Source organism: Artibeus jamaicensis, unplaced genomic scaffold (assembly GCF_021234435.1).
Source record: "Artibeus jamaicensis isolate MK-2021 breed Jamaican fruit bat unplaced genomic scaffold, CSHL_Jam_final contig_332, whole genome shotgun sequence".
Lineage (NCBI taxonomy): Eukaryota > Metazoa > Chordata > Mammalia > Chiroptera > Phyllostomidae > Artibeus > Artibeus jamaicensis.
The window spans coordinates 12,148,296-12,175,108 of NW_026521788.1; the positions used below are offsets into that span (position 1 = coordinate 12,148,296).

The window sequence follows — 26,813 nt, forward strand, 5'->3', positions numbered from 1 at the left end:
CTGATTTACCAACATACTATTGGCCTGAAAATAGGTTGGAGAGGAGGGACTAGCTTCCTCTTGCTGATGAGGAATCAGCAATATTTAGCGTCACTTGGTTGACAGGGGAGGAGTGTCAGTGGGGGGAGATTATAAAATGATTTATCAAATTATAGGCTTGGATGAGATAAATGGGATACTGGTGCCTCTTAACAAGAGTTGTTCAAGGTAGGGGAAAGAGAGTGAATTCTGTTTGGGGAAAATTGAAGTATGTGGGCGTGGTGGTGCAGGCGTCCAGAAGACAGTGGTTACATAGATATGGGACTAAAAGGAGAGGTCTGGCTTCAATATTAAATATGGGTTCAGTATAAAATATAACTTACAGTTGAAGCATCAGAGTAGATGAATTGTTAAAATAAAGGGACAGAACCCTGAGAAAAGCTGCAGAAAATCTTCATGTTTTATAAAGTAAATATAGATGAAGCCATATGTCTTCGTTCAAAGAAGGAGAAAGTAGGTAGAACTGTATTTTCTTTGTAATTACTGCTTTTGGAATAAAATCACTGCAGTGTATGTGTGTTTTAAAGAATACTGGTTATCTGATGAAAGCGGGCATGTGACAGATCAGATTTACAGGAACTTTATAGCAATATTTATCAGAATGACACTTAAAAATAACAGATTTAATAATCCAAAACAAGATTAACACATCAAACATCTGAAAGAACAAAAACATTCTATAAAACTAGAAAACAAATTATTCCCAAACTGGTATTACATATATATATATATATACACACACACACACACACACACACACACACTTCTCTTTTGGTACTAAGTTGTAATTGTTTATTTCTTTTTCTGTGCCATTAAATTGTACTGGGGGGTGAGGAAGTGCTGTGTCTGTCACCTGTGTTAGGGGGCTTGTGCTCTACGTCCTGTGTATTCAGAAAAAAAAATCTTTTGTGACAGGATTGGAGATTTGAACAGATGATCTAGAAGGTCCCTTTCAACCCTAAGAGTATGAAAAGGGAAGCTGTGATAGTTCCTTACCACTTAAAGGAAGTGATCTTCAGTCCTTTGTAGCACCGAAGGGCCAATGTCTCAAAGCTATAGAAAGGAAGTAGAGTCTCAGCTCAATATCACACAGGTTAAGAATTTTCGATCAATTACAGCTTTCCAACAGAGGAAAGGCTGTTTAGGAGATGGCTATCTTTGAAGTAAATACAATGTAAAAGCTGGAAATGTTCTTAGATATCTTAGTTTAGGTCTTCCCAATTTTTTCATGTCATTGCCTACACAGAAAAATGGTTGTACAGCACATCAATCAATATCTCAAAGTGTACTTGACACAAGTTCTCAGGGCTTTAGTTGGGAAAACTGATCTAATATAAATAATAAACCCTCATTTGCAGTGGGAAAAATTGAGTAAGAGAGGGGATACGACATTCCTGGTATAGACGTTAATGTTGGTGTTGGGGCTAGAACTCGCGTTTTACTAGCCTACAGACAACTAACTAGCCTAAGTCTCCTACCCGTAATTAAGCAAGGTTGCGAGTCAGGGCTGAAGTTCAATGTTAGCTGCAGTAGATGGGACGATAGTCTGGATTAGTGTTGCTTTAAGTGTAGTCCGATGACCACTGGCACTAGAACTTGTCCAACCTCGGGGAGCTCATTAAAAACGGAGATTCAAAGGCACCACACAGACACACTGAATCGGGCGCTGAGATAAGGCCCGGAAATATGCATTTTTAGGTTTGAAAACACGCCCCATCCTCTACCCCACTCCCCCACAGTACTTTCTGCTCCAGCTCCTGCAAGAACTGAGCAGCTCTGCTGGGCGCTCAGCATCCACCAATCTGACCTCAGAGCAGCGTGGGCGGCGCGTTTTCTGATTGTAAACTGTTACGTACTAGCCCTGCGGCCAGCAAGCACTTGCGGACGCCAACCAAGGCCCAGTCCCGATGAAGAGGGCCGCCGTACCTCCATCACCTCCTGGCCCCACTGCGGAACCCACTGCGGAGGCGGGGGCCGGGGCCAGAGGCGGCTCTGCAGCGCCCCTTTGAGGCTAGGGCCTCCGCAGCGAGCCGGGCTGCCCGTTCTCCTTCACCGCTCCCGAGCTCCTCCACCATTTCTGCAGCCCCGCCCAAGTGGGTAGCCACTAAGGCGCCTGCGCCAAATTTGCTCCATCCCAGCCTATCAACCAACAGGAAGTTAATAGGTTTCCCATAGTGCCTCGCGAGTGGAGGGGTTTGATTGCACTCCTAGGAGGGCTGAATACAGGTTCAAGTTGTCTTTGTTGGGGTTGTCGTGTCGGGCCTGGGTGCGCTACGAGATTGCGGGTCCGTCACTGCCTGCTCCGGCGGGTGCAATGCCGCTTCTTCGGGGTGTGTGGGGCGTGCTGAGTGCCCTGGGAAAGTCGGGAGCGGATCTCTGCGCGGACTGTGGGAGCCGACTGCGCTCCCCTTTCAGGTAAGACCATGAGACTGGAATGTAGACCGTTTCTTCCCCGTTCTGCGCCCCTGCGGCACCCCCCCCCCCCGCCCGCTCTTTCCCCGGCCCGGGAGGTCACGGCTGCCTAGACCCTTTAATTCAGACCCCGACCTTACGGGGGGGTGGTGGTAGCTGTGCGGGCTTTATCCAGCAGTACCCCATGCTTTGTTTTCGGGCACCTTCCACCTTCCCGCCCCTCCTCTCCGTCCGGCCTTGGAGCACCTGGTTGTTTGGTGTTCTTTGTAAAATTGCCGCGACACTCTCCCGCCTTCATCTACGCATGTAGGAGGCGGGGCCCAGGAGCTGCAGTAGAGGTGCGTTCGCTCCTCTCTGCCCTTCGTAGGAGGTAAGCGCTTGGAGTTAGGCTTCAGTTTTGCAGGCTCTTTCCTCTGGTTAGAGCACGATTTTAAATGTCACTAGCTTTTTTTTTTTTTTTTTGTCGAAGGTGTCAGAGATACAGCATCTTGATGACATCTTATTTGGGACCTATTTATATGCATGTGACACTGGTTATTTTCTTTTTATTTATGTAGTTTTGTGTATATACCGAGATGGTTTTCATCTACCTTAAGAAGTTATCCAAAGAAGCCTATGACTTCATATGTTCGCTTTTCTAAAGAACAGCTACCCATATTTAAAGCTCAGAACCCAGGTAAGGCGTTTTGGGGCTTTCACACTCTTCTCTGATATAATAAAGAGCCCACTAAGCAGTTAAACTGCGAAGCTGATTTTCACTACCAAACGATCCAGTGACTGCAGGAACAAAACTATTTTAATTGGTGGTCTGTGAAATAGCAGGTCTAACATTTTATTTTGACAAAGTGGAAATACTAAATATAATTGAGAACTTATGATAGGTATTTTATTTTTTAAGGTTTTATTTATTTATTTTTAAAGAGAGGGGAAGGGGGAAGAAAGAGAAAGAAACATGTGAGAGATAGACATCGATCATTTGCTTTTCACAGGCCCCCAACTGGGAACCTGGGCCTGCAACCCAGGCAATGTGCCCTGACCAGGAATTGAACCAACAACCTTTTGGTTCCCGGGCCAGGACTCAATCCATTGAGCCACACCAACCAGGGGGAAAGGTATTTTAAAAATACCTCCATTTTGAGCCCAGTTGCCCATGGCTTAAAAGTCCATTGATGAATCATTTTATCCCTTGCTTAGCTCCTTGCCTGAGAAAATTGTTCATGGAAGTTGTAGTGAAACAACTTCTGTGGAAGTGTTCTGAACACTTTAAAGCTCCATACAAAGTAGTGCTAACTAACTTCAAGAGCTTTTGCACGGAAAGATTTCCAGATAGCATGTTTTATAACTCCCTAGAGAGAGGCTGTAGGTCTTCCTTTGGGGTTGTAGTGTAAAGTTAATAGCTAACCTATGCTTGTGATTTCTAAAGCCTTGTCACAAGCAGTACATCACAGGACACTTCTAAAAATCAAATGAGCTATAATAAAAATTCTCAAAAAATTGGTTTATGAGACATGCTTAAGTGCTCACACCTTTTAAAGTGTAGAAGTTGAAACTAGTAAGTGGTTTGGTAAAGCATTTTCACCCTGCCATTTTAGTTAAGATAAGTTAGGAAATTGGGAATAATGAGTTGATTTTAGAAAAATTTAGTTTGTTTGCAAATGGTATTTCTGTAATTAAAATCCAAGATGGTGTTATATGAATCAAGACTGTATTTTGTTCTTTATTCAGGTGTTGTGAACTTAATTAGTAAAAAACTTGGAAAAATGTTTGATTAATATATAAAGTGCAGGATGAAATTGATTGCCCAAATGCTTATACTAGTAATCAATTTCTGAAGATCATTTGATATACTCCTTGATTATTAGATAATAGACTTTAAAATTTGGATAAAGTATTTTTTAAATTTATTTATTTTAATTGTTGTTCAGGTACAGTTTTCTGTCTTTTACTCCCAACCTAGTCCACCCCCCCCCCCAGTGCTCCCACCTCCCTCCCATTTCCACCCCCCTTTAGTTTTGTTCCATGTGTCCTTTATACTTGTTCCTGTAAACCCTTCCCCTTTTCCCCTGAAATTCCCTCCCCTCTTCCCTCTGGTCACTGTCATCCTGTTCTCTACTTCAGTGTCTTTGGTTATATTTTGCTTGCTTGTTTGCTTTGTTGTTTAGGTTCCTGTTAAAGGTGAGATCATATGGTATTTGTCTTTCACTGCCTCACTTATTTCACTCAGAATAATGCTTTCCAGTTCCATCCATGTGGGATAGGAGCTCCTTCTTTCTTTCTGCTGCATAGAATTCCACTGTGTAAATGTACCATAGTTTTTTGATCTATTCATTTACTGATGGGCACCTAGGTTGCTTCCAACTCTTGGCCATTGTAAATTGTGCTGCCAAGAACTTTGGGGTGCATAGGTTTTTTTGGATTGGTGTTTCAGGGTTCTTAGGATATAATGCTAGCAGCAGAATTGCTGGGTCAAAAGGCAGGTCCATTTTTAGTTTTCTGAGAAAATTCTACACTGTTTTCCATAGTGGTTGTACCAGTCTGCAATCCCACAAGCAGTGAACTAGGTTCCCCTTTTCTCCACAACCTCTTCAACACTTGTTTGTTGCTTTATTTATGATGGCCATTCTGACTGGTCTAAAGTGGTATCTCATCGTGGTTTTAATTTGCATCTCTCTGATAGCTAGCAATATTGAGCATCTCTTCATGTGTCTCTGGATCCTCTGTATGGATAAAGTATTAAATTTATCATAAAATTAATTGGTTAAAGAAAAGCTAAATAATTGTATTAAATTGTGTGTGGTGTAGAGGTATCAAATAAAACATGTTTAGAGTTAATATATTATGATTTCCTGGCTGTCTTTAGAAAAAAAAATTAATCCTGAGACATAAAATTGTGGCATCTTTTCTCATTCCAATCCATAGGTGCAAGAAATTCAGAACTGATTAAAAAAATCGCAGAGGTATGGAGGGGACTTCCTGATTCAGAGAAAAAAGTAAGCATACAGGTTTTCAACATTGTTGACCAAGTTATTCTGCAGTTAGGAACAATTGTCATGCCTTTTAAGAGACCAGATGACCCAGAGTTTTATTTATTTATTTTTAAACATCCATTATTTACAAGGAAGTTTATACCTTCTGATCTATATAAATTATGAGAATACCGATTATGGGGGTGGTGATGAAGGGCAATGACATTGAAGGCTAACCGCTAGACTCTGAGGTTGGTTAGCATGTATATGAAAAAAAAAACAACCCATGATTTTGGTCCATATAAATATCCCAGAGCACATTTTCCATTCCATGGTTCAGTCTGTCTTTACCTAAGTCATGCAGTTGTCTTTCCTTGGCAGATGTGCTATGTTTAATTGGCCAGAAACAATGTATTGACTTTTTTTCACTGTTGTATGTGCTTTGAACCACTGTTTTAACCACTAGGCCATAGAGATAGTTATTGACTATTTTTTAAAATTTATTTATAGGTATATGAAGATGCTTACAAGGCAGACTGGCAGGCGTACAAACAAGAGCTAATCAGAATTGAAGAAGAGCTAACTCCAAGTCAGAGGGTAACTTTAGAAAAAGAAATGATGCAAAAACGTTTAAAAAAGAAATCGATAATAAAAAAGAGAGTGAGTATTATTGAAATATTCTCTTGACAAAGAACTGAAACTTACATAAAGAATGAATATAGGTAGTTTTCTCTTTGATGATATGTGTGGTTATATGGTGTGTGTACTCTAGTTAGGAAAAATGGGATAGTCATCTTCTGCCATTAGGATCATTTGTTATTGAGTCCATCTTGGAAACCCTTGTTGCTACCTTGGCATGTAGGAATAGTAAGAATCTTTGCTTCTGAGTCTTGTCTAGAATAGCCTATTGATTTGAATAGTTTTATAGGTAATGGTGAATTTGATTCTGAATATTGCTAATAGACTGCATTTAATAACACATCAGGGAAAAGTACCTATTGTATCTAATTATATAAGTGCCTTTAAGATAAATCTTTTTTTTTTTTTTTTTCCTCATTAAAAACCTCACATGAGCCCTGGCTGGTGGAGCTCAGTGGATTGAGCACGGCTTGCGAACCAAAGGATCGGAGTTCGATTCCCAGTCAGGGCACATGCCTGGGTTGCAGGCCAGTTCCCAGCAGGGGACACATATGAGGCAACCATACATTGATATTTCTCTCTCTCCTTCCCTTTCCCTCTACAGATAAGTAAATAAAATCTTTAAAAAAAAAAAAAAAACCCACATGATTCCACCCTGGCTTGTGTAGCTTAGTGGATCGAGCGCGGGCCTGCAAACCAAACGAACACGGTTCGAATCCCAGTCAGGACACGTGCTGGGTTGCAGGCCAGTTCCCAGCAGGGGATGCAAGAGAGGCAACCATACATTGATATTTCTCTCCCTCTCTCCTTCCCTTTCCCTCTAAAGATAAATAAATAAAATATTTTTTAAAAAACCCACATGGTTCAAAAATTGTAGTTCGTAGCTCAAGGTATTAATTCACACAAATTCCATTGTTTGAAAGTTAGACTACATTTTTGTATACAAACAGTTTTAGGTGTGAGGTGCTCAGTACATAAGTACAGAAAATGGTCATCAGTTTAAACTACTCTGAAAAAGTAGATTACAGCCTTTAATGTGAGATGCCAAGGTATGTATCCATGACCTTAATGTTTTGAGTCCTAAGGACTCAGCGATTTCAAGGCATTATCTGAGGTTGTTGATCCAATTAGTAAAAGGATCCAGAAAAGAAACCAAGTGTGAGAAATACACTTTCTGCATAGGGATGGTAACGTGGAGGGGTGAGTACTAAAGTTGATTCTTCCTCTTTTACTCTCCCTTTCTCTTTAGTGCACCCAGCCACTGGTCAGAGTGGCAAGGATCAGAAGGGAGCATTGGGCAGGTAGAGGGGCTTTCTCTTTCAAATATTACTTGTCTTCCTTTATCTCTTCTGGTATTCCCAATATGCTTTTTATCTTTAGAGGAGAAGGGAAGGAGAGAGGGAGAGATTAAATATCAGTGCATGGTTGCCTCTTGCATCCCCTGCTGGGAACTGGCCTGCAACCCAGGCAGGTGCCCTGACTGGGAATGAACCGCAGTACTTTGGTTGGTTCGAAGGCCCGCGCTCGATCCACTGAGCTACTCCAGCCAGGGCCCAATATGCTTTTGTTACACCTCTTGTAGTTGTCCCATAGTCCTTGGTATTCTGGGTTTTTTCCCCAAAGTCTCTGTTTCCTTTGTTTTAGTGTTTTCAGGGATTTTGTTAATATGTTTTCAAGGATTTTGTTAATAAGTCCTCTAGATCAGATTCTTTTGCAGCTGCATCCAGTTTACTAACAAGCACATCAAAGGCCTTTATTTTAGTTAGTGTTTTTGCCCTCTAGCATTTCTTTGTGGTTCTTTCTTTGGATTCCCATCTTGCTGCTTACTTTACTCATCTGTTCTTGCTTGCTTTCTGCATCCCTTGGTGTATTAATCATAGTTGTTTTTAAATTCCTCATCTGGTAATTCCAACATCCCTGCCATGTTTCTTTGTCTCTTCCAACCATGTTTCTTTGCCTCTTAGTATGTCTTGGAATTTTTTCTTGATAGCTTGGCTTGATATACTGGGTACGAGGAATTGCTGTTAAATAAGCCCTAATACGGTGGCAGGGGTGGGGGCAAGGGAAGTTTTCTCTAGCGCTGTGATTAGGTCCCAGTCTTTCAGAGATCCTATGTGTCTCTTCTGTGAACTGCATTAGCATTTCTCAATTTCCTCTCTTCCGCTTAGGATAGGATGGCTAGAGTGGGCTAGACTTCCGTATTTTCCTTCCTTTGGGTCAGTTAGGATCTGATAATACCACAGAAGGCTAGCTCTGATTAACTAGTTGCCCCTGAGGGCAGGCCTTGTGAAGAATAAAGGAGTGCTCAGACATTTCAGAATGGCTCCTTGTCCCCTCCCCCTGCTGAAAGCAGTGGTGGGGGCGGGCGGGTATTTTTCTAGATACTTATTTGGGGGGGGATCTGGTCAAGCTTCTGAAGTTGTAGCCCCCACATTAGTACGAGGGCCCTCCTGTGACAGGGTCCTCTGGAGTTGTCCGCACGGAACCTCGGAGCACACTGCAGTTTGTTCCTTACGGTTCAGGCTTCCTGGCCAGCTCTGGTTCGGGCAGCCCGTCCTCCTGAGTCCCTGCTCTGGTAATCCTCGACTCTCTGTCCGCTTGTCTGTGTCCAGTCTGGGGGCCAGCCGCAGTGTGCTGTGTGTCCTCTCATGGATCCAAGAAGCGTTGTGGATTTTCCAATCCGTTCGGTTTTATACTTGTGAGGAAGTAGCAACTTCTAAGCTCTTTACATGGCGAACCTGCAGCCTGAGGGTTTTTCCCCTTGTATTTCCTTTCCCACTCCCTGTTGGCATTCCCCCCCCTCCCATGAAAGACTGCCAGCACCAAATAGTTCAGCCATCAGGTGAGAAGTGTGGGAATTGGGAAGTTGCAAGCGCATCATCTAGGAGAGAAATCCCTAGTAATAATTCTGGAAATAAAAGGGGCAATAATTAAGTTGTGAAATCTACAGGAATTTCATGAAATGTTCAGGAAAAAGGAAGTGATTTTTCATTGGAATCAGAGGAGATTGTTTTATCTTTAAAAAAAGATATGTACCTATATGCTCAATTATTCAGTTCATAGAGACCATGAAAATAATATGTAACAGAAATGTATGGAAAATAACTCATAAAGTGTATTATAATGTTCAAAACTTAGTGGTATCAAAATTCTTACCCCAGAAGGAAATAATCACATTCTTTATATAAGAATCATACATTCATTTTAAGGAACATTCTGCATAATACATAATAGTGAATACAGTTTCTGTGAGTGAAATTAAGTCTCATGGAAGTTAAAACTATCTAACTCTTCCATTTTCATTACTTAGGAGTTAACACTGCTTGGAAAACCGAAAAGACCTCGCTCAGCTTATAACATTTTTATATCTGAACGCTTCCAAGAAGCTAAGGATGGTACCTCACAGGTAAAATAGAACCGTATTTGCTTTTTAAATTTTTGTTTATTTTAATTTTTAAAATATTTCAGAGATTTACGGGTGCCATATGTCAGGTGGTAAAGAAAAGGAATAAATTACTATAAACAAGTACAATATACAAGTAAGGCCCTCTTTCTCATATCTCTTTAATGGAAAAGTCCTTGGTATTATCATGTACGACTGAGTATACAGTTGCCAATATGTATATCATCAACTTCTTTAATTAAAAATTTTTTTTCCTAGTTTGTAGGGTGTTAAATTTTTGAAAAGTTTTCTTATTCAGCAGTTCTTAACTGTTTTACTATCACTGGGTAAGATTAAGAGTAGAGCTGTAATAATTTGTACTGGAATTTGAGCCCAACCTGCTCCTTTATGTTCTGTCCTTTAATAAAATGAAATTTTAGTCATGCCCATAGGAGTGTCTTATATATGTGTACATTGTTGTGCGAATGTGTCAAAGAAAGATAGTTAATTCCTGTTGTAGCTTAGTCTTTTTTCCTTCTTAGAAGCTCCAAATTGGCAGTCCTATTTTTCCTTTTATAATACGACATGGTAAGAAAAATGTATGTTTAAATCTTTATCTCTTATCAATCTGAGATGACGGTTTTTGCCACTCTGCCTTTTTGGGTCATTTGGGTCTGTAGCTCATTTCACAAATCCTGTTTAACGTGTGATTAAATAATGTCTGTATGTGATGTCTTCTTTGACCAGATACTTTCATTAATTCATTCCCTTTGGGGTTTTAAATTCAATTTCTTTCTATGGCCCTACATTACTAATATGCAAGCTTATTGACTATTTTAGATGGAATTAGCTCAGTCATTAATTTACCTTAGATTTAATTTCCTTATCAGCATGAGAAGGTTATATGCTAGAGAATTCTAGATTAGTAGTTCTTAACTCTGACTAAAATAAAATAAATAAATAAATGAAATAAAGTAAAGCATGTTGGAATCACCAAGAAAGTTTAATGGCTGGTTCCTATCCCAGGAAATGAAAATTAAGTTTACTATGTCATTTTATTCGTTAATAAGATAGTAGTTATTCATCCTTACAATTTAAAGAATCAAAGTATGGCTGGTTAAGAAAGATACTAGTTTTCACTGCCCTGTCCTATTTCTTCCTCTAGAAGCAGATTATACTGTTTTAGCTGATTATTATGGTATTCATCTCCATATCTCTAAATAACATTCTTATATTGTTATTTCTTGATTTTTTTTTCAGTTTTAAGCATTAGCTATACTTAAGGTATTATCTCCCATTATTTAAGATGAACACTGAACTCTCCCAAATTCTTCACGTTTCCATATTACCTCCCAACATTGTTATCATTATTTTGGTTAGATCAGTTATTTCTCTTTTAATTACTGTATTTTGCTGTGTGTAATGTGCACTTTTTTGCCCAAATTTTTGAGGGATATAAGGATGCACATTGTACATGGGCTTAATCACATTATAATTATGTGAGTATAATAACCCTGTGTGTAATGTGCATAAAACATAGGCTCGCATTATATGCAGGAGCACATTATACAAGCTGTGCCATTTGCAATGATTATTTCGCTTTTCTTGCAAAACTTACTTGGCTTGAACTTGGTAATGTTTTGTTTTCTTAGTTTTTTGGTACTATCAATAATTTTTCTGTTGAGCGTGGGCCTGCAAACCACACGATCGTGGTTCGATTCCCAGTCAAAGCACATGCCTGGGTTGCAGGCCGGTTCCCTGCAGGCCAGTTCCCAGCAGGGGACGCACAAAAGGCAACCATACATTGATGTTTCTCTCCCTCTCTCCTTCCCCCCCTTCCCCGCTAAAGATAAATAATAAAATATTTAAAAATAAAATAAATAAATAAATAAATAAATAAATAAATAATTTTTCTGCAAACTTTGTAATATTCACCAGCTTTCAGTACATTATAGATACATTAAATATTCTTTTGTTTCTAGTATTCCTTTCGTTTTTCTTTTTTTTATTGTTTTTTCCTACTACCATGTATCCACCTTATACCCTTTTCCACTTCTATCCATCTCCTAACTCCCGCAACCAGCACACTGTTGTCCATGTCCATGAGTCCTTTTTCTTTTTTGCTCAATCCCTCTACCCCCAAACCATGCCCCCCTCAAGAGCTGTCAGCTTGCCCTCGATCTATGAGTCTGTTTTGCTTGTTAGTCTAGTTTGTTCATTAGATTCCACAAATGAGTGAGGTCATCTGGTACTTGTCCTTCTCTGACTGGTTTATTTCACTTAGCATGATGTTCTCCAGGTCCATCCATGCTGTCACAAAAGGTAAAATTTTCTTCTTTTTTATGGTAAAGTAGTATTCCTTTGTGTAAATACACCATAGTTTTATTCATTCAATACTGTTGGACATTTGGGCTGCTTTCAAATTATCGCTGTTATAAATAGCGCTGCAATGAATATAGGGGGTGCTTATGTTCTTTCAATTTAGTCTTTCATGTTTCTTTGGATAAATTCCAGAAGTGGTATCGATGGGTCAAAAGGCAGATCCATTTTTAATTTTTTGACGTATCTCCATACTGTTTTCCACAGGGCTGCACCAGTCTGCATTCCTACCTACAGTACAGAAAGGTTCCCTTTTTTCCATATCTTCTCCATCACTTGTTTGTTAATTTATGGATAATAGCCATTATGACAGGTATGAGGTGATATCTCATTGTGGTTTTAATTTGCATTCCTCTGATGATTAGTGACCTTGAGCATCTTTTTATATGTCTGTTGGCTATCTGTATGTCCTCTTTGGAGAATTGTCTGTTCAGGTCCTTTGCCCATTTTTTACTTGGATTGTTTGAGGTTTTTTGGTGTTGAGTTTTATAAGCTCTTAGTTTTATAAATTTTGGGTATTAACCCTTTATCAGATGTATCATTGGCAAATGTGTTCTCCCATTTGGTGGGTTGTCTTTTCATTTTATTGGTGGTTTTATTCGCTGTGCAAAAACCTTTTATAGTTTGATGTAGTTCCATGTGTTTTTCTGTTTGTTTGTTTCCCTTACCTGAGGAGATATATCAGAAAAATACTGCTATGAGCAGTATCTGAGATTTTACTGCCTGTGTTTTCTTCTAAGATTTTTATGGTTTCAGGTCTAACATTTAAGTCTTTGATCTATTTTAAATTTATTATTTTGTGTGGTGTTTCATTTTTTTTGCCTGTATCTATCCACTTTTCCTAACACCATTTATTGAATAAACTAACTTCAGCCCATTGTATGTGCTGGCTTCCTCTGTCAAATATTGACTGTGAAGGCGTGGGTTTATTCTGTTCTGTTCTATTGATCTGCACCTATTTTTATGCCAGTACCGTGCTGTTTTGATTACTATGTCCTTATAATATAGTTTGATGTTAGGTAAGGTGATTCCTCCAACTTTGTTGTTCTTAAGATTGCTATTGCTCTTGGGGTGTTTTGTGGTTCCATATAAATTTTTGGAGTTGTGGGGGTGCTCTACCCACTGAGCCCCCCCCCCCCCCCCCCCCCCCCATCCACCATGGATGAGAGGATGACAATAAGTCTACCAAGACATAATCTGTTTGGGGAAGAAGGGTAGCCTATCTCTCAAAGGAGAAGGGCTTTGACCCTATTCCTCGATGGGCTTTTATTGGTTTCAGTTTGCATATGAATACAGGTAAAGCTCATCCATCATTGTCAGACAGTAATGATCAGACAATACATAACATTCAAAGAACTATGAGGGCTTATTATGAGTCAGGGTCAGACAGTCAAAGGGCCAAGAAACTTTTATAACACTCATTTTAAGCTTGGACCCTTATCATTTAAATTGAAGACATTCTTAGCAAGCAAGTTTCATAGGGCCTTATGCATTCTTTTTTAGGCCTGACTGCCCCCAGGGAACCGCCCATTCCAGCACAGGGCCCCACCCACCTCTGACATTGCTTTAGGCTTAAGCCTGGCATTTTAGGTTTAAGTCAGGCAAGAGAAGTAAAGTAGCCAAGAGATTAGGAGACTTTTTACAGATAGAATGAGGACCCAGGCCTTTGAAAAGCTAAGATGTGAGGGTTCATCACCCCTTTTCTGTAGTCCCCTAAGTCCTCTGAGGGCCCCTTTGCCACTGTGCCTGTCTTAGGTCTTCCCTCCCTTAAGGACTCTCATCTATCATTGGCTAACCAGCCATCTGCTGGGGGCCAGGCAGAGTGAAATAAAGTGGGCAGAGGTGGTGCCCTTGCTGGGAAGATAAGCTTTGTCTCCTTAGTGATTTATGGTTTCAGTGTCTTTTTACTCAGCCTTAGCCACCAGGGATTATAGGTTCTGAAACCAGGCAGCACGGTTCCCAACACGGAATATCTGTTCTAGTTCTGTGAAATACAGCATTGGTACATTGATAGGAATTGCGTTGAATCTGTAGATCATTATGGGTAGTGTGGACATTTTAATGATTTTAATTTTTCCTATACATTAACAAGGTATGTGCTCCCACTTATTTGTATCATCTTCAATTTCTTTCTTCAGTGTCTTATAATTTTCTGAGTACAGGTTTTTTGACATTCTTGGTTAAATTTATTCTTAGGTGTTTTATTCTTTTTGAAGTAATTGTGAATGAATGGCATTGTTGTCTTTCTTTTTTTGGCATTGTTTTCTTAATTTCCTTTTCTGATATAGTTCATTATTGGCATATAAAAATACAACTGATTTCTGGATATTTATTTTGTATCCTGCTACTTTGCTGAATTTATTTGTCAGTACTAGTAGTTTCTTGGTGGAATTTTGTGGGTTCTGTTTGTACAGTGTCATGTCATTTGCAAATAGTGACAGTTCTACTTCTTCCATTCCAGTTTGGTTCCCTTATATTTCTTCTTCTTGTCTGATTATAGTGGATGGCTAGGACTTCCAGTACTATGTTGAATAAGAGAGATGAAAGCGGATATCCCTGTCTTATTCTTGATCTTAAGGGGAACACTGGTAGTTTTGCCAGTTAAGTATGATGCTGAAACCGGAAAAGACACCGGAGTTGGAGCTGCCTGTCACTACCAAACCCAATGAGCAGAGACAGGGATTGAATCTTTCTGGGCGCTTTATTCAGATGGCCGGAGATCTGAGAAGATGGTGAGTTCATAACCTAACAGACCATCAGGTCCTTTCTTTCCAGACCAAGGTTTTTATAGCAGGGAGTAAACAAGGTGTAGTGAGGGTTTTTTTAAATTCAGGGAGGAGTTAGTGGATTAAAAAACCTCAAGCCTGGGCAGTGGTCTTAAGCTGTGCCTCAGGCAGTGGTCTTCTCACTCTGGAGTGCAGTGGCTCAGACAGCATCTTGAATTGCTTGCTGTCCTCCTGAGGAACAAAGGTGGAACTGCTTATGGTCTCCTGGATCAGGGCGGATCGTACCTTCAGTTCCTGGAACAAAAACTTTTACATGCTTTGATTACTAAGCTTATTAGCTATTAAGCTAAACTTTTCCAGCTCTTAAGTCCCCTATCAATGGTGGCAGTGTTTGTCATATATGACCTTTATTATGTTTAGTATATTCCCTCTAGTCCCACTTGGGATGAGAGTTTTTATCATAAATAAGTGGTGGATTTTATCAAGTGCTTTTTCTGCAAGTGTTAGAATCACGTGGTTTTTATTTTTCATTTTGTTTATGTGGTGTAGTACACTTATTGATCTTCTTTCATCATCATCCTTTTGGTGCTTTTGCTTTCTTCTGTCATCTTTCTTGGTTTACTAATTCTGTTATAGAACTTCCCAAGCAGGGTACATGGGAGATTAGCTTTTTGAGTTTTCACATGTCTCAAAATGTCTCTCTTTTAATTTTTGATAGTTTCACTGGATAGAAATGTTTTGTGTTCTTTGAAAACTTAAACAATAATACTCCTTTCTTTTGTAACTTCCTTGTATTGCTCTTGAGAAGTATAAAGCCATTTTGATTATTGGTCTTTTGAGTGTGATATTGAAACTGGAAAAGACACTGGCGTTTGAGCTGCCTGTCACTACCAAACCCAATAAGCAGAACAGGGATTGAATCTTTATGGTGCTTTGTTCAGATGGCGGGTGATCTGAGAAGATGGTGGGTTCATACCCTAACAGACCATCTTGTCTTTTCTTTCAGGGCCAAGGTTTTTATAGCAGAGAATAAACAAGGTGTGGTGAGGGGTTTTGAAATTCAGGGAGGGTCCATCAGAAGCAACATTCCCGTCCCAGGCAGTTAGGTTAGCTTTTCCCAGGGGTAGGTGGTTGTTTGCTCCTCCCTAAAACACAGTGGCCTGAATGCCTCCACTTGTAATTTTTAGCAGTGCCCCAGGAGGTCTGCTGTTTTCCCAGGAGCCAGGGATGGGCCTTATCTGTAGTCTCTGAAACAAAAGCTTCAACATGCACATTACTTGCTAGTTATAACTATTTAACTGAAACTAAAATTTTGCAACTTTTAAGTCTCCTGTCAGTATTTTGGTTTTTTCCTTTCTCTTTTTCTTTGTTCTAACTATAGAATTTTTATTACTTCTTTATGCAGTTTCTGAGTTAATATGCTAATTTTCTTGTCTGTGTTGTTTTAGCCTTTTTGCTTTTCTTTCTGGGGTTACTCTCCCGTTTCCATCATGGTATTATTGCCCTACTATACCTGGTATCCACTGAGTAACTCTCATTTTGCTGTTTTGAGAGGCCATGTCCTAGAATATGCCCATGGTCAGGATTTAACCTGTTTTTTAAAACACTTTCAATCAGTTTTCCTGACCTGACCTCAGTTTTTTACTTAACTGGTGCTGCCAGTTGTTGAGCAGCTTTGGAATTCTCCATTGTAGAACACTCCTTTCCCTACTGCTTTCCCTTCTGCCAGTGTGGGAGTAGCTCGCATGGGGTGAGTGAGCTAGGCACCATGGCTCCGTGTGCGTTTCAGCTTCCACAGTTTTGCATTGGAAGTGCTCGCTACTGTTATCTTTGTTCATATGGGTTCATGCCTTAAGTTTTTTTGTTTATTCATTTAGTGTTTTTTGGTTTTTTTGTTTAATTTTGAAATGAATAGTAGAAATTTATTGCTCAGTTTGGGAGCCTGGGCTGTCCAAGATCAAGGTGCCATCGTGGTTGCCTGCTGGTGAGGGCCTTCTTCCTGTTCATTAGCTGGCACCTTCTCACTGTCCTCACGTGGTAGAAGGATCCATTTAATGGGTTTTAGGGGTGAACACACCGTCTTTCCATCTCTTTAATTTTTTGAGTGAATTATTTTATTTAGGTGAAAGGTCAGATTACTTATGCCTGCAACTTTATAAATTATTTTTTAACTCATTGAATATGAAACTTTATGGGTTAAAGTTTATGGATAAGAAAAAGATGAGTTAGGAAAGAATCGAAAAGATTTAAAGTAATTCCTTTCAAAGCTAAGAGAGCAATTATATATTCACTAAAGTTTAAAATATCCAAAACATAATATTTGTGTAGTTTCAGGTACTACCTGATATCTTTCTTGGTGTATGTTTTTGTTGATAGGAAGATAAAATTCAGTCAAAGTTCTGCTGAGAGCAATAAAGTTATTCTCTCTTTACTTCTCCTTAAAATCACAGATGATCTTCCTGGCTTTAAACAGATACTTTTCAGACCACGTTCTTCCCTCACGTTTTCCCTTTGTTCTCTGCTTTCTGTGAGCAACAGCATAAGCAGCCTGAGGTGCGCTGACTGTCCTCTCTGCCTCTCTTCCAGCCTTGGAGTCCCTGTATCCCTTTAATTTTATAGATGAAGAACCAAGCCTTAAGGGAGGTAATAAAACTTTTCCCAAGTCCCATACTTAAGTTCAACTAAGTAGAATTGAGGGTGGTGGCATTCCTATGACTGTACCCAAACACTTGGGCACACATTTCAGAGTGAAACATTATAGAGAAGAAAAAAAACCTCTCAGTCTTTAAAGTTAAACTATAACAAAATATACTTGAATATCAGTATTTCTGTACCAAAAAAGATAAAAAGTGCACGGTAAAACTTCAACAAAATAAAAAGGCAGCCTACTGAATGGAAGTAAATATTTGCATATTATGTATCTGATAAGGAGTTAATATCCAAAATATATAAAGAGCTGGAACAACTCAATAGCAGAAAAAAATTGTGATTAAAAAATGGGCAGAGGATCTGAATAGACATTTTTCCAAAGAAGACTGTAAAGATTGCTAACAGGTACTCAGCATCACTAATTATCAGGGAAATGCAAATGAGAACTTCAGTTCACCTCAGACCTGTTGTCAATGACAAGAAATAACCAGTGTTGGCGTGGATGTGAAGAAAAGGAAATCCTTGTACATAGTGGATGGGAATGTGAATTGCCGAAGCCACTATGGGAAACAGTGTGAAGGTTCCTGAAAAATTTTAGTTAACGACTATCATATATTCATCCAACAATTTTGCCTCTGGGTAATATCCAAAGAAAGAGAAAACACTAATTTGAAAAGATAACTGAATGCCCACACCCTCGTGTTCATGGCAGCATTATTTACAACAGCCCAGATGTGGAAGCAGCTTAGATGTCTAGTGGATGAATGGATAAAGAAACTGATAATATGAATGTGAATATTATTCAACCATAAAAAGAAAGAAAACTTACCATTGCAGCAGCATGGTTGGATCTTGAAAGCATTGTGCTAAGTGAAATAAGTCAGACCAGAGAAAGACAAATACTGAATCATCTCACTTATATGTGGAATCTAGAAAAAGAAATACCTGAGCTCATAGATTTAAAAAAAAACAACATATTGGTGGTTGTCAGGGATGGGGGGTGGACAGAATGGGTGAAAGTGGTCCAAAGGTGCAGACTTCCGGTTACAAGATACGTCTTGGTATTGTAATGTACAACACAGTGACTAGAGTTAATACTATATTGCATATTTGAAAGTTGCTCAGAATATCCTAAAAGTTCTTAAAAAGTTTTGTTGACAGATATTAACTATTAACTAGACTTATTGTGATGATCATTTCACAGTATATACAGTAATATTGAATCATGTTGTACACCTGAAACTGGTATGTTATATATCAATTATATCTCAATAAAAGATAAATATCTTTATTTCAGTCATTTTGTATATTTTAGGAGTTTAATAGTCTAATTTAGAAAGAAGAGATGTTAAGAATTGATGAGGCTTTACCCGTGATTCTTAATATCTGAGTTTTTGTTGAAATGATTAATAAAGAAATTTTTCTTTAATCACTAAAGTTCGTGTATCTGGTATGTAAACATGTGTTGTTTTGCAGTTAAAGCTGAAGGCTGTAAATGAAAGCTGGAAAAATCTTACTAGTTCTCAAAAGCAAGTAAGTATCGTTTTAATCTCAAGTATCTAGTTAGAGTATCTGTGAGAGGATGTATCTAATAACACAGGGAGAGTATTTTTAAGTAATTTTCTATTCTTAGACTCAGTTTGGCTTTTTTCTTTTGGAAGTTTTTAACTGCAAATAAAATTGGTGTTTAAAGCAGTGTCACTCCGAGTTTAGTGCCCAGTGTATCCAGTGCCAGTCGCACTGTGCCTCCGTTCCTTTCCCACGTTCCCCAGCCCTGAAGCTGTAATAACTCAGTACAGAATCTTGGTCTCTTACCTTTTTCTCATCTAATTTTTTATCTCACAAAACATTCTTCCTCGGTCCCCTTTTATACATGTAGAAGAGTAAGGTAATTTTTATAGTATATATTGGAAGCATTCCAGAAATTAATGGCAAAGACTCTTCTAAAATTACTTTAACAACTACACTTTTTCTCAGGTATATATTCAACTTGCTGAAGATGATAAAGTTCGTTATTTTAATGAAATCAAATCTTGGGAAGCACAGATGGTTGAAGTTGGACGTGATGATCTTCTTCGTCGCAAAGTGAGGCCCCCAGCCAAAAGCACTGAGGAGTGTTAAATGGAAGATTGAGTTATGATCATGCTGGATAGACACAAGAAACCAGTTAGGTCTCAATGTCTGAAATTCTTAGAGAATTAGAAGGATAAAGTTGGTAAACATTTTATACTTAATTTCTTTGTCTTTATGCCATGGACTTCTGCCAGTCCAATACATTTTGTATTGGTATCTTACTTTGGAAAACTGAAACATAACAAAAGTTCGTGTGAAGTTTATTTTGTGTTTAGAAACTGTAGAGGATCAAGATAATCCATGAAATGTATCAGTAACCATTTTACCTTTGATAAAGGTGACTCAGACTGTGAAGGTGTTTTATAACACTTGATGGCTATGGCAAGGACATTCTTGTCTCCTTATATTATGGAGGCAGGGTTTCCTATTCAGGAGTGTCCCAAATTGTAGAGCCATCGTGTTCTGTGAGTAATAGTGCATTTTTTTAAAGAGCACCCAGAACCCATTTAGGTAAATTCCAATTTGTAGATATAATTTACATTCAGGACTAATGGTTGTACAGGCAAGGGCTTGCTGGTTTCAGCTGCAAATTTTTGTACAAGAGATGGACAGGTTTGTAAGCCTTTTCCTCATTGTCTTTTTTCCTAAAGTAAAAACTAAGGCGTTATGTACTAAATCTATGCATATTGTTTTATATTGCATAGAATTAAATTTTTGTTTCCTAATTACATGTTAAAGGTGAAACATTTGTTTTACAGCTTCTTTTTTTTTTTCTTTTAAAGTAGGGATATGTCTTACTTTTTCTCTCATGTGAGTGTATTTATCCAGAAAGTAGAGAACTTGTCTGGTAAGTTTTAAAATGAGAGATTGCCAAAACAGAAGTCTCCAAAGTCTCTGGACCTGGAACCTATCTTTTTAAAATGTTTTATATGACATAAAAGACATATAAGGACAGCCAACTCTAGCCTGTGGGCCCAGTTCCACCCACTGCCCCTTTTCATGGCCTGTGAGCTCAGAATTTTGTTTACAATTTTTAATGGTTAAAAAAGCATATTTTAAGACATGAAAATTAATATGAAAGTCAATGTTTATAAATAAAGTCCTGTTGGAATACGGCCATACTCATTCATTTACTTTTTATTTATGGCTGCTTTTGTGCACCAGTGACAGAGTTGAATAGTTGCTTCAGAGACTGTGGAGTCTTCAAGACCTAAAATACTTACTGTCCGGCCCTTTATAGCAACAGTTTGCCAACCCAGGGCCTGCAGCAGAGTGTGGTGTGGTGAGCGTTCCAGTCCACTGATGTGATGGAATAGGTGTTCTGACCAACTCAGAGGTTCTTATTTTAGAATTTGTCAGCCCTGTCGTTAGGAGGAAAGAGGTCAAATCACAAAAACTAAACTGTTGTCCCACAGTGTTAGCAAGCAAAATGATCTAGTTTCAAATTATGTTGTGTCATAATAAAAGAGTTCCATCTGGAGTGGAATGAGGATCTATTAAATAATTTGCTGTGCATAGGTAAAGTGAACCTTAAGAGTTTTCTAGTTAGCACAACAAAAACTTTACCATCTTTTAGCATTTGTTTATCCCCTTAAGAGAGTTAAGCAAAAGTTTTCAGAATTCACACTACCTTTTTGATCAAAATAATTCATCTTTCATCATCAGTTCATAATAATAGGGTAACTCAAAATTTATATGTACCTTATGTTGCACAAACTATTTAGGAATTCTCAATTCTAGATCTCCAAAAAAAATTTTTGAAGATTTTTGTTGCTCGTGGATAGAAAATAAGTGGTCATGCCTTGCTCTACACTGAAGTTAACAAAGGTATGGACTAACGAGAAAAGTGAAACTTAGTAGGAAGCATAAACTTGAAGTTGGGTGTTTTCAAACAGTTTCCTCCCGTGGTTGTGAATATGGGACGAAGTCTGCTGTTAGGTAGACCCCATGAGGAGAGGGGCTGGGGGAGAAGAGGTGTGCTGGGGTCTATCACAGTCTTCCTCAGCTGGGTCTCTGGGAGAGATGAAGCTCTAATTCTGTGTGACATTTAGAATGGTACTGATTATGTACCCTACTTAGGAGAATGAAGAAAATCATTGAAGTCATTTATGGTGTTCTGTGTATCAGGTAAGCCCAGGAAGCACATAGGAGTCAATATGTGTAATACAGGATAGGTGAGCTTGAGAAATGAGTTTTGTAAACATCTGGAAGATAAGTATATACAACATTTAAAATTACCTTCTTCTGAGCTCTTAGCATTCAACTACATAAGCTATTTCATACAGAATACATTCAAATCATATTTTTCCAATTAGGATGTTCAGTGTCTAGTAAGTTCTCAAGTATATAGGAGAAAAAAAGTATGAAACTGTGCCTCGACTGGTATGGTTCAGGTGGGAAGCATCCCACAAAGTCTAAGGTCACTGATTTCGATTCCTGGTCGGGACACATGCCAGGGTTGTGGGTTCAGGGCACCAATGACCACGTATCGTTTCCCTCCCTCTCTCTCTCTCTTCCCCTCCACCTCCCAAAAGTGAAACAGTGAAAAGAGCTAAAGCAGAACCATTTTATGATAATACCAATTTTTGTTTGGTTTCTTTTTTTCGTAAATGAATGTCATTGTTAATGCTTTCAATATCATCATCTGGTTCCATACCTTGATAAACTTCAGTACATGTTGAAGATTGGTATGCCATGTAGCAAACACCTTCCAGTTTAACAACATGCACATTTTCTTTATTTTATTTTTATTTTTCTTTATTGTTTTGAGAGAAAGGGGTAGAGGCAGAAAGAAATTGACTTGTTCCACTTATGTATACATTCATTGGTTGACTCCTGTCTGTGTTCTGACAGGATCGAACCTGTAACCTTGGCATGTCTGGACGATGATATAACTGAGTTACCTGACCAGGGCTAAACTCTGTTGTAAAGAATAAGAACTTACATCAGTAACCAGTAGCCACTCGTACAAAGCCTTTCTTTTTAGACTAAGTTGACCTAACAATTTGTTAGGACAAATTACTAACAAATTAGTAATTTGTTACTAATTAATTACTAGTAAATAATTTAGCTGTAGGAGCTAAAGAACAGTGCTAGGTGGACAGATATTGAAGAAATGAAGCAAAGCTGTGCTTATGCTGTTCTGAGCATGTGTTCAGAGTCAGGAGATTTCTATACTTTTGTTCACTGGAGTACCTGTCTTAAGTTTGAAATAATTAGATGACTGGAGAGGGTTGTGTGATAATTCTACTTACTGATGTTTAAAGGTATTGGCCCTGCCTGGTATAGCTCATGGATTAAGCATGGGCCTGTGAAGCAAAGGGTCACAGGTTCAATTCCCCATCGGGGTACATGCCTGGGTTTCAGGTCAGGTCCCCAGTAGGGGGAGTGCAAGAGGCAACCATACATTGATGTTTCTTGCCCTCTCTTGCTTCTTCCGTTCTCCTCTCTCTAAAAATAAAATACATAAAATCTTTTAAAAAATAAAGGATATTGTGTGAAGATTCAGCCTGCTCTAATCATGTAATTTTGCTATTGCTTTTGACTACTTTCTTGAAGATGCGGTTTTTTAAAAACAAGGTGTATATTTTTATAGATCCTATGAATGTGTGTGTATTTAAATTTCTGAATTAAAATAAGTTGATTTAAAGTAACTAGCAAATTTTATTGATTTTTTTCCTGACATTTTCTGTACCAAAAATTAATCAATCACCACCTTTAAGATTTTATATTGTTAAGCAATAGTATTCATTGTTTTTCTTAATTTTATCAATATTAACATTAAGAATATTCTCTCTCTGACAGCCACTCTTCCTCCTTCACCATTTATCTCTTATGGACAAATTTGAAAATGTTCTTTAGCACAGACTGTTGAAATTTTGAAGCAATAATACTCTTTAAAATTGAAGCTTTGGAAAGGAAAAACTACGAAAGTGAACAGATTTATAATTGCTTTGAATTTGTGAAACTTTTCAAAGTGTCATAAAACTATACAAAGTGAGTATCAGTTTTTCACATTGTTCACAAATAAATTCCTCCTGCCAATCATTTACACACACGTAAAGGAAAATATGTAAAGCACAAACTGCTTTCCAGTACAGATGACCCTCTGTACCTAGGGGGTTGGTTCCAGGATCCCCCCACCACCACCACCCACAAGTCCCTTATATAAAGTAGTTACACTGAATTGAATAGTTATTGATACTGTAGGGAATAATGACAAAAAAAAACTACGTATTCAGTGTAGACAGCCACCTAGGCCTAGCTGTATAGTACACATCAGCAATACTTTTTCAGATATTTTTAATGCAGTCACCCATGGATGCAGAAACCACAGATGACTGATTACATTGAAAAGATTACATACGTATTTCTATGTATTTTACTGTCAAAGGAACTAAATGCAGTGATCCTTAAATAAGAATTTTAAATAAGCTAAACATTTCAGAATCACCCAAACATTGTCTAAATCGCCCTTATATAATGGTTTCTGATACACATGTAGTGTGCAAGAAAATATTTGAATTTTTTCTATTTTAAATTCATTTTCATTCCTCCTCTCCCATTAATGTACATGATAGGAGAAGAAGGAAGGGAATACATAGTTTTGACTGACTTTAAATAGGCTGCCAACTATCAGTCTTCACATTTAAAAACTTGGTTTGGTTATACCCATCTTTAAGACTATATTTACTAGCTAGAAGTTCTGTGCATTAAATCATGAGTGGGGTTGAGAGATGAGAAGAATCTCCAATTTATACAATTAATTCTTCAGGAATTGTTGAATCATAATGACCAGTCTCCTGTTCAATTTGGTTTTTTTTTCGTTTGGTCACCAGTCAGAATATATCCTCAATACTTGTGTAACTGACGTGAACAGGAATTTTACTGGCAGGTACTTAGAAATGCCAATAGCTTTTCCAAGCTGAAATTTACATCTTGACTATAAGACTACTTAGGTGAGGATAGTAGAGATGTGTTAGAAGTACAGAAATTTTGCTTTAATTTTGAATAACATCTGAATTTATGTCTGAGCATCAAGTATTAACTAGGCTTTAACAACTCAGGATATTTGCCCAGAGCTATGCCCTAACCCTCAGTTTTTAATTTTGCAGGGCTCCTACTTGTCATTTGTACAATAATTAAGGCTTGAATGACTTAGTGAATGGTGAGACATGCCACAGCTCTCAACCACTACTATTCCTGAAGTGGTGGTGTCTTGGATTCAGAAGGGGCGTGTTCCTCCTTTTTTATGTTGATTCAGGTTATTGCTGAGTAGGAAGGATGAGAAAATGTACATGAACTAAGTAATTAGAATTAGTCATTGCTCTCTATAAAGACCGTAAGCCCTCTTTCCTTTTTCTCTTCCAAAATTTCGGTGAAGTGACTAAAATGGAAAACAGAATACATTAGGGAAGGTCCTCTACAGGTAGGTATAGCAAGATTAGAAAACAGTACCAACAGTAGAGCAGCAATTTCTAGCTATTTCTGGAAGATAGGTAAGGATCAACAGGTGCTTTTTAGTGCCGATGTGAGCAAGCCACATAAAGTGAGTGAAGTAGAAACATGAACATCTCGCCAGTTTGAGCAGTGGGGACTAGTCAAAGGTTAACTAACTCCTCAGGTGACTGGAGAGAAATACGGGTTGGGTAGGGGAGGAGAGGAGTAAGTGAACGAACTGACCGAAGAGTTTGTTTCTCCCTAGTTATTTTGCTTAAATTGAGGAAAGTAGACTTAGATAAGCTATTGCATAGTGGCTTCTTTGTTCAGATGAGGCATGGTGATTCTCAACCCTTGCCCAAAAGAATCAACTAGACCTTTTTAACATGAAATTGCCTAGGCCAAAATCTGGAGGGTAGAACTGGGCATTGGAGTTTTTGTGAAAGATGTTGGTGAAGTAGAGGAACCACTTGGTGTTGCTCAGAACTTCCCAACCTGGTGGTAGTGGCTGGTAACAGAGTAACTGCAATCCATTATCCAAGTTGGAAGTTTTTTGAAAAAGAAATTACTTCATATTCATGGGACAGCATGCAACCTGGGACATATGGTCACTCTAGCTATGAGTGTGCTTATTGATCCCTCTCACCTCTGTGTAGTTAGACCATTGCCGGGAAGAGCCCACGTTCCATACGGTCCCTCTTCTCTTTTCTTCAGTATGCCTCATGCATATTAGCACTTGCCGGAAGCCATTGTGTGAATAAGATTGGTAAGTATTGTTTGTAACTAACCCCGGGCTACTTTGAACACATGTAGTAAGATGAGTTTCCTCTGAAAGAGATGTCACCTTCCCCAGTGTTGAATCCTTGATTTGAACCCTGGAGAGTTTAAACCTTAATGGTGCTTGAAGCATGGAATCAAGCTGACTGAGGACTGTTTTCAGTTCCTGTGTGGCCAGACATGCTTGCTTGCTTTTTAAGAGCACGTGGAACATTCTTCAGGATAGGCCATGTGTTAGGTCATAAAATAGCCTCATATTGAAAAAGATTAAGCTCAAGCAAAATAATCACAGTGAAAAAAATGAGGAAATTAGGGAAGCTCACAAATACGTGGAATATAAACATCACATTTCTAAATAACAATGTGCCAAAGAATAAATCACAAGGGAAATAGAAAACACATTGGGATGAATGCAAATGAAGACAAAGTTCCGAAGCATGATGGGATACAGCTAACGCAGCGCGGAGAGGAATGTGTGTAGCTGCTACTGTCTGCATTACAGAAGATCACAAATCAACAACCTAACCTTTGACTTTGAGACTGGAAAAAAAAAAATAGCAAAGTAAGCCCAAAACAAGCAGATGGAATGAAATAAAACAGAGCAGAAATGAATAGATAATAGAGAAAAATCAATGAAACCAAAAGTTTGTTGTTTGAACTGATCAATCAATCAAACTTTTAGCTAGTTTGACCTAGGTAAAAAGATTTAAATTATTAGAACCTGAAATGAAAGAGAGTACCTTACTACAGATTGTACAGAAATTATAAGGAAAGAGTGTGAGCAATTTTATGGCAACAAATTAAATGGACAAATTCCTGGAAAGACAAACTACTAAGGTATATAAACTAGCTGAAAATTTTGGAGGAAGTAGAGGTATTTTCTAATTAGTTGGGTCAAGAAAAAAATTCAAATGTCATTTAAAGTTATATAACAACAGAAGAACTAAAACTATTAAGAAAAATTGGAAGGAACAGTGTTAGTGTAAGTGGTTAAAATTTGTATCCGTCATGGAGACTTTGCTTATATATAAAGAAAATTGTACAGGTACAATCATATTAATTAAGGCTATAGATGCACTCATCATACTGAAGCCTGAAAAGTGGAATGGCTAGCCTGAGGGTGAAAACAGGTATGGGAGGACAGGAAGCGAGATTCACTTCTCTTTTGCTACCCTTCTGACTGTGTTTTCATTTCTTCTTCTTCTTTTTTAAGATTTTATTTATTTATCTTTAGAGGGGAAGGGAAGGAGAGAGGGGGAGAAATATCAATGTATGGTTGCCTCTCCTGAGTCCCCTGCTGGGAACTGGCCTGCAACCCAGGCACGTGCCCTG

At 38.4% G+C, this 26,813-nt stretch overlaps 1 protein-coding gene across 1 annotated transcript; it reads left to right on the top strand.

Moving 5' to 3' along the window:
- Positions 1-1,928: 1,928 nt before the first annotated feature.
- On the top strand, positions 1,929-22,892 carry TFAM (transcription factor A, mitochondrial). The gene is made up of 7 exons (XM_037139923.2): positions 1,929-2,454; positions 3,009-3,127; positions 5,371-5,441; positions 5,928-6,077; positions 9,367-9,462; positions 18,669-18,725; positions 19,170-22,892. Exons 1-7 carry the CDS (start codon positions 2,354-2,356, stop codon positions 19,311-19,313), a joined length of 738 nt encoding a protein of 245 aa, XP_036995818.1. The 5' UTR covers positions 1,929-2,353; the 3' UTR covers positions 19,314-22,892.
- Positions 22,893-26,813: the final 3,921 nt, after the last annotated feature.

Bases quoted from the DNA above. Each gene is read 5' to 3' on its own strand.
- TFAM (XM_037139923.2), top strand. From the start codon at position 2,354: ATGCCGCTTCTTCGGGGTGTGTGGGGCGTGCTGAGTGCCCTGGGAAAG. The intron at 2,455-3,008 runs GTAAGACCATGA...TTATTTATGTAG, and splicing joins CGACTGCGCTCCCCTTTCAG to TTTTGTGTATATACCGAGAT. The intron at 9,463-18,668 runs GTAAAATAGAAC...GTTGTTTTGCAG, and splicing joins CTAAGGATGGTACCTCACAG to TTAAAGCTGAAGGCTGTAAA.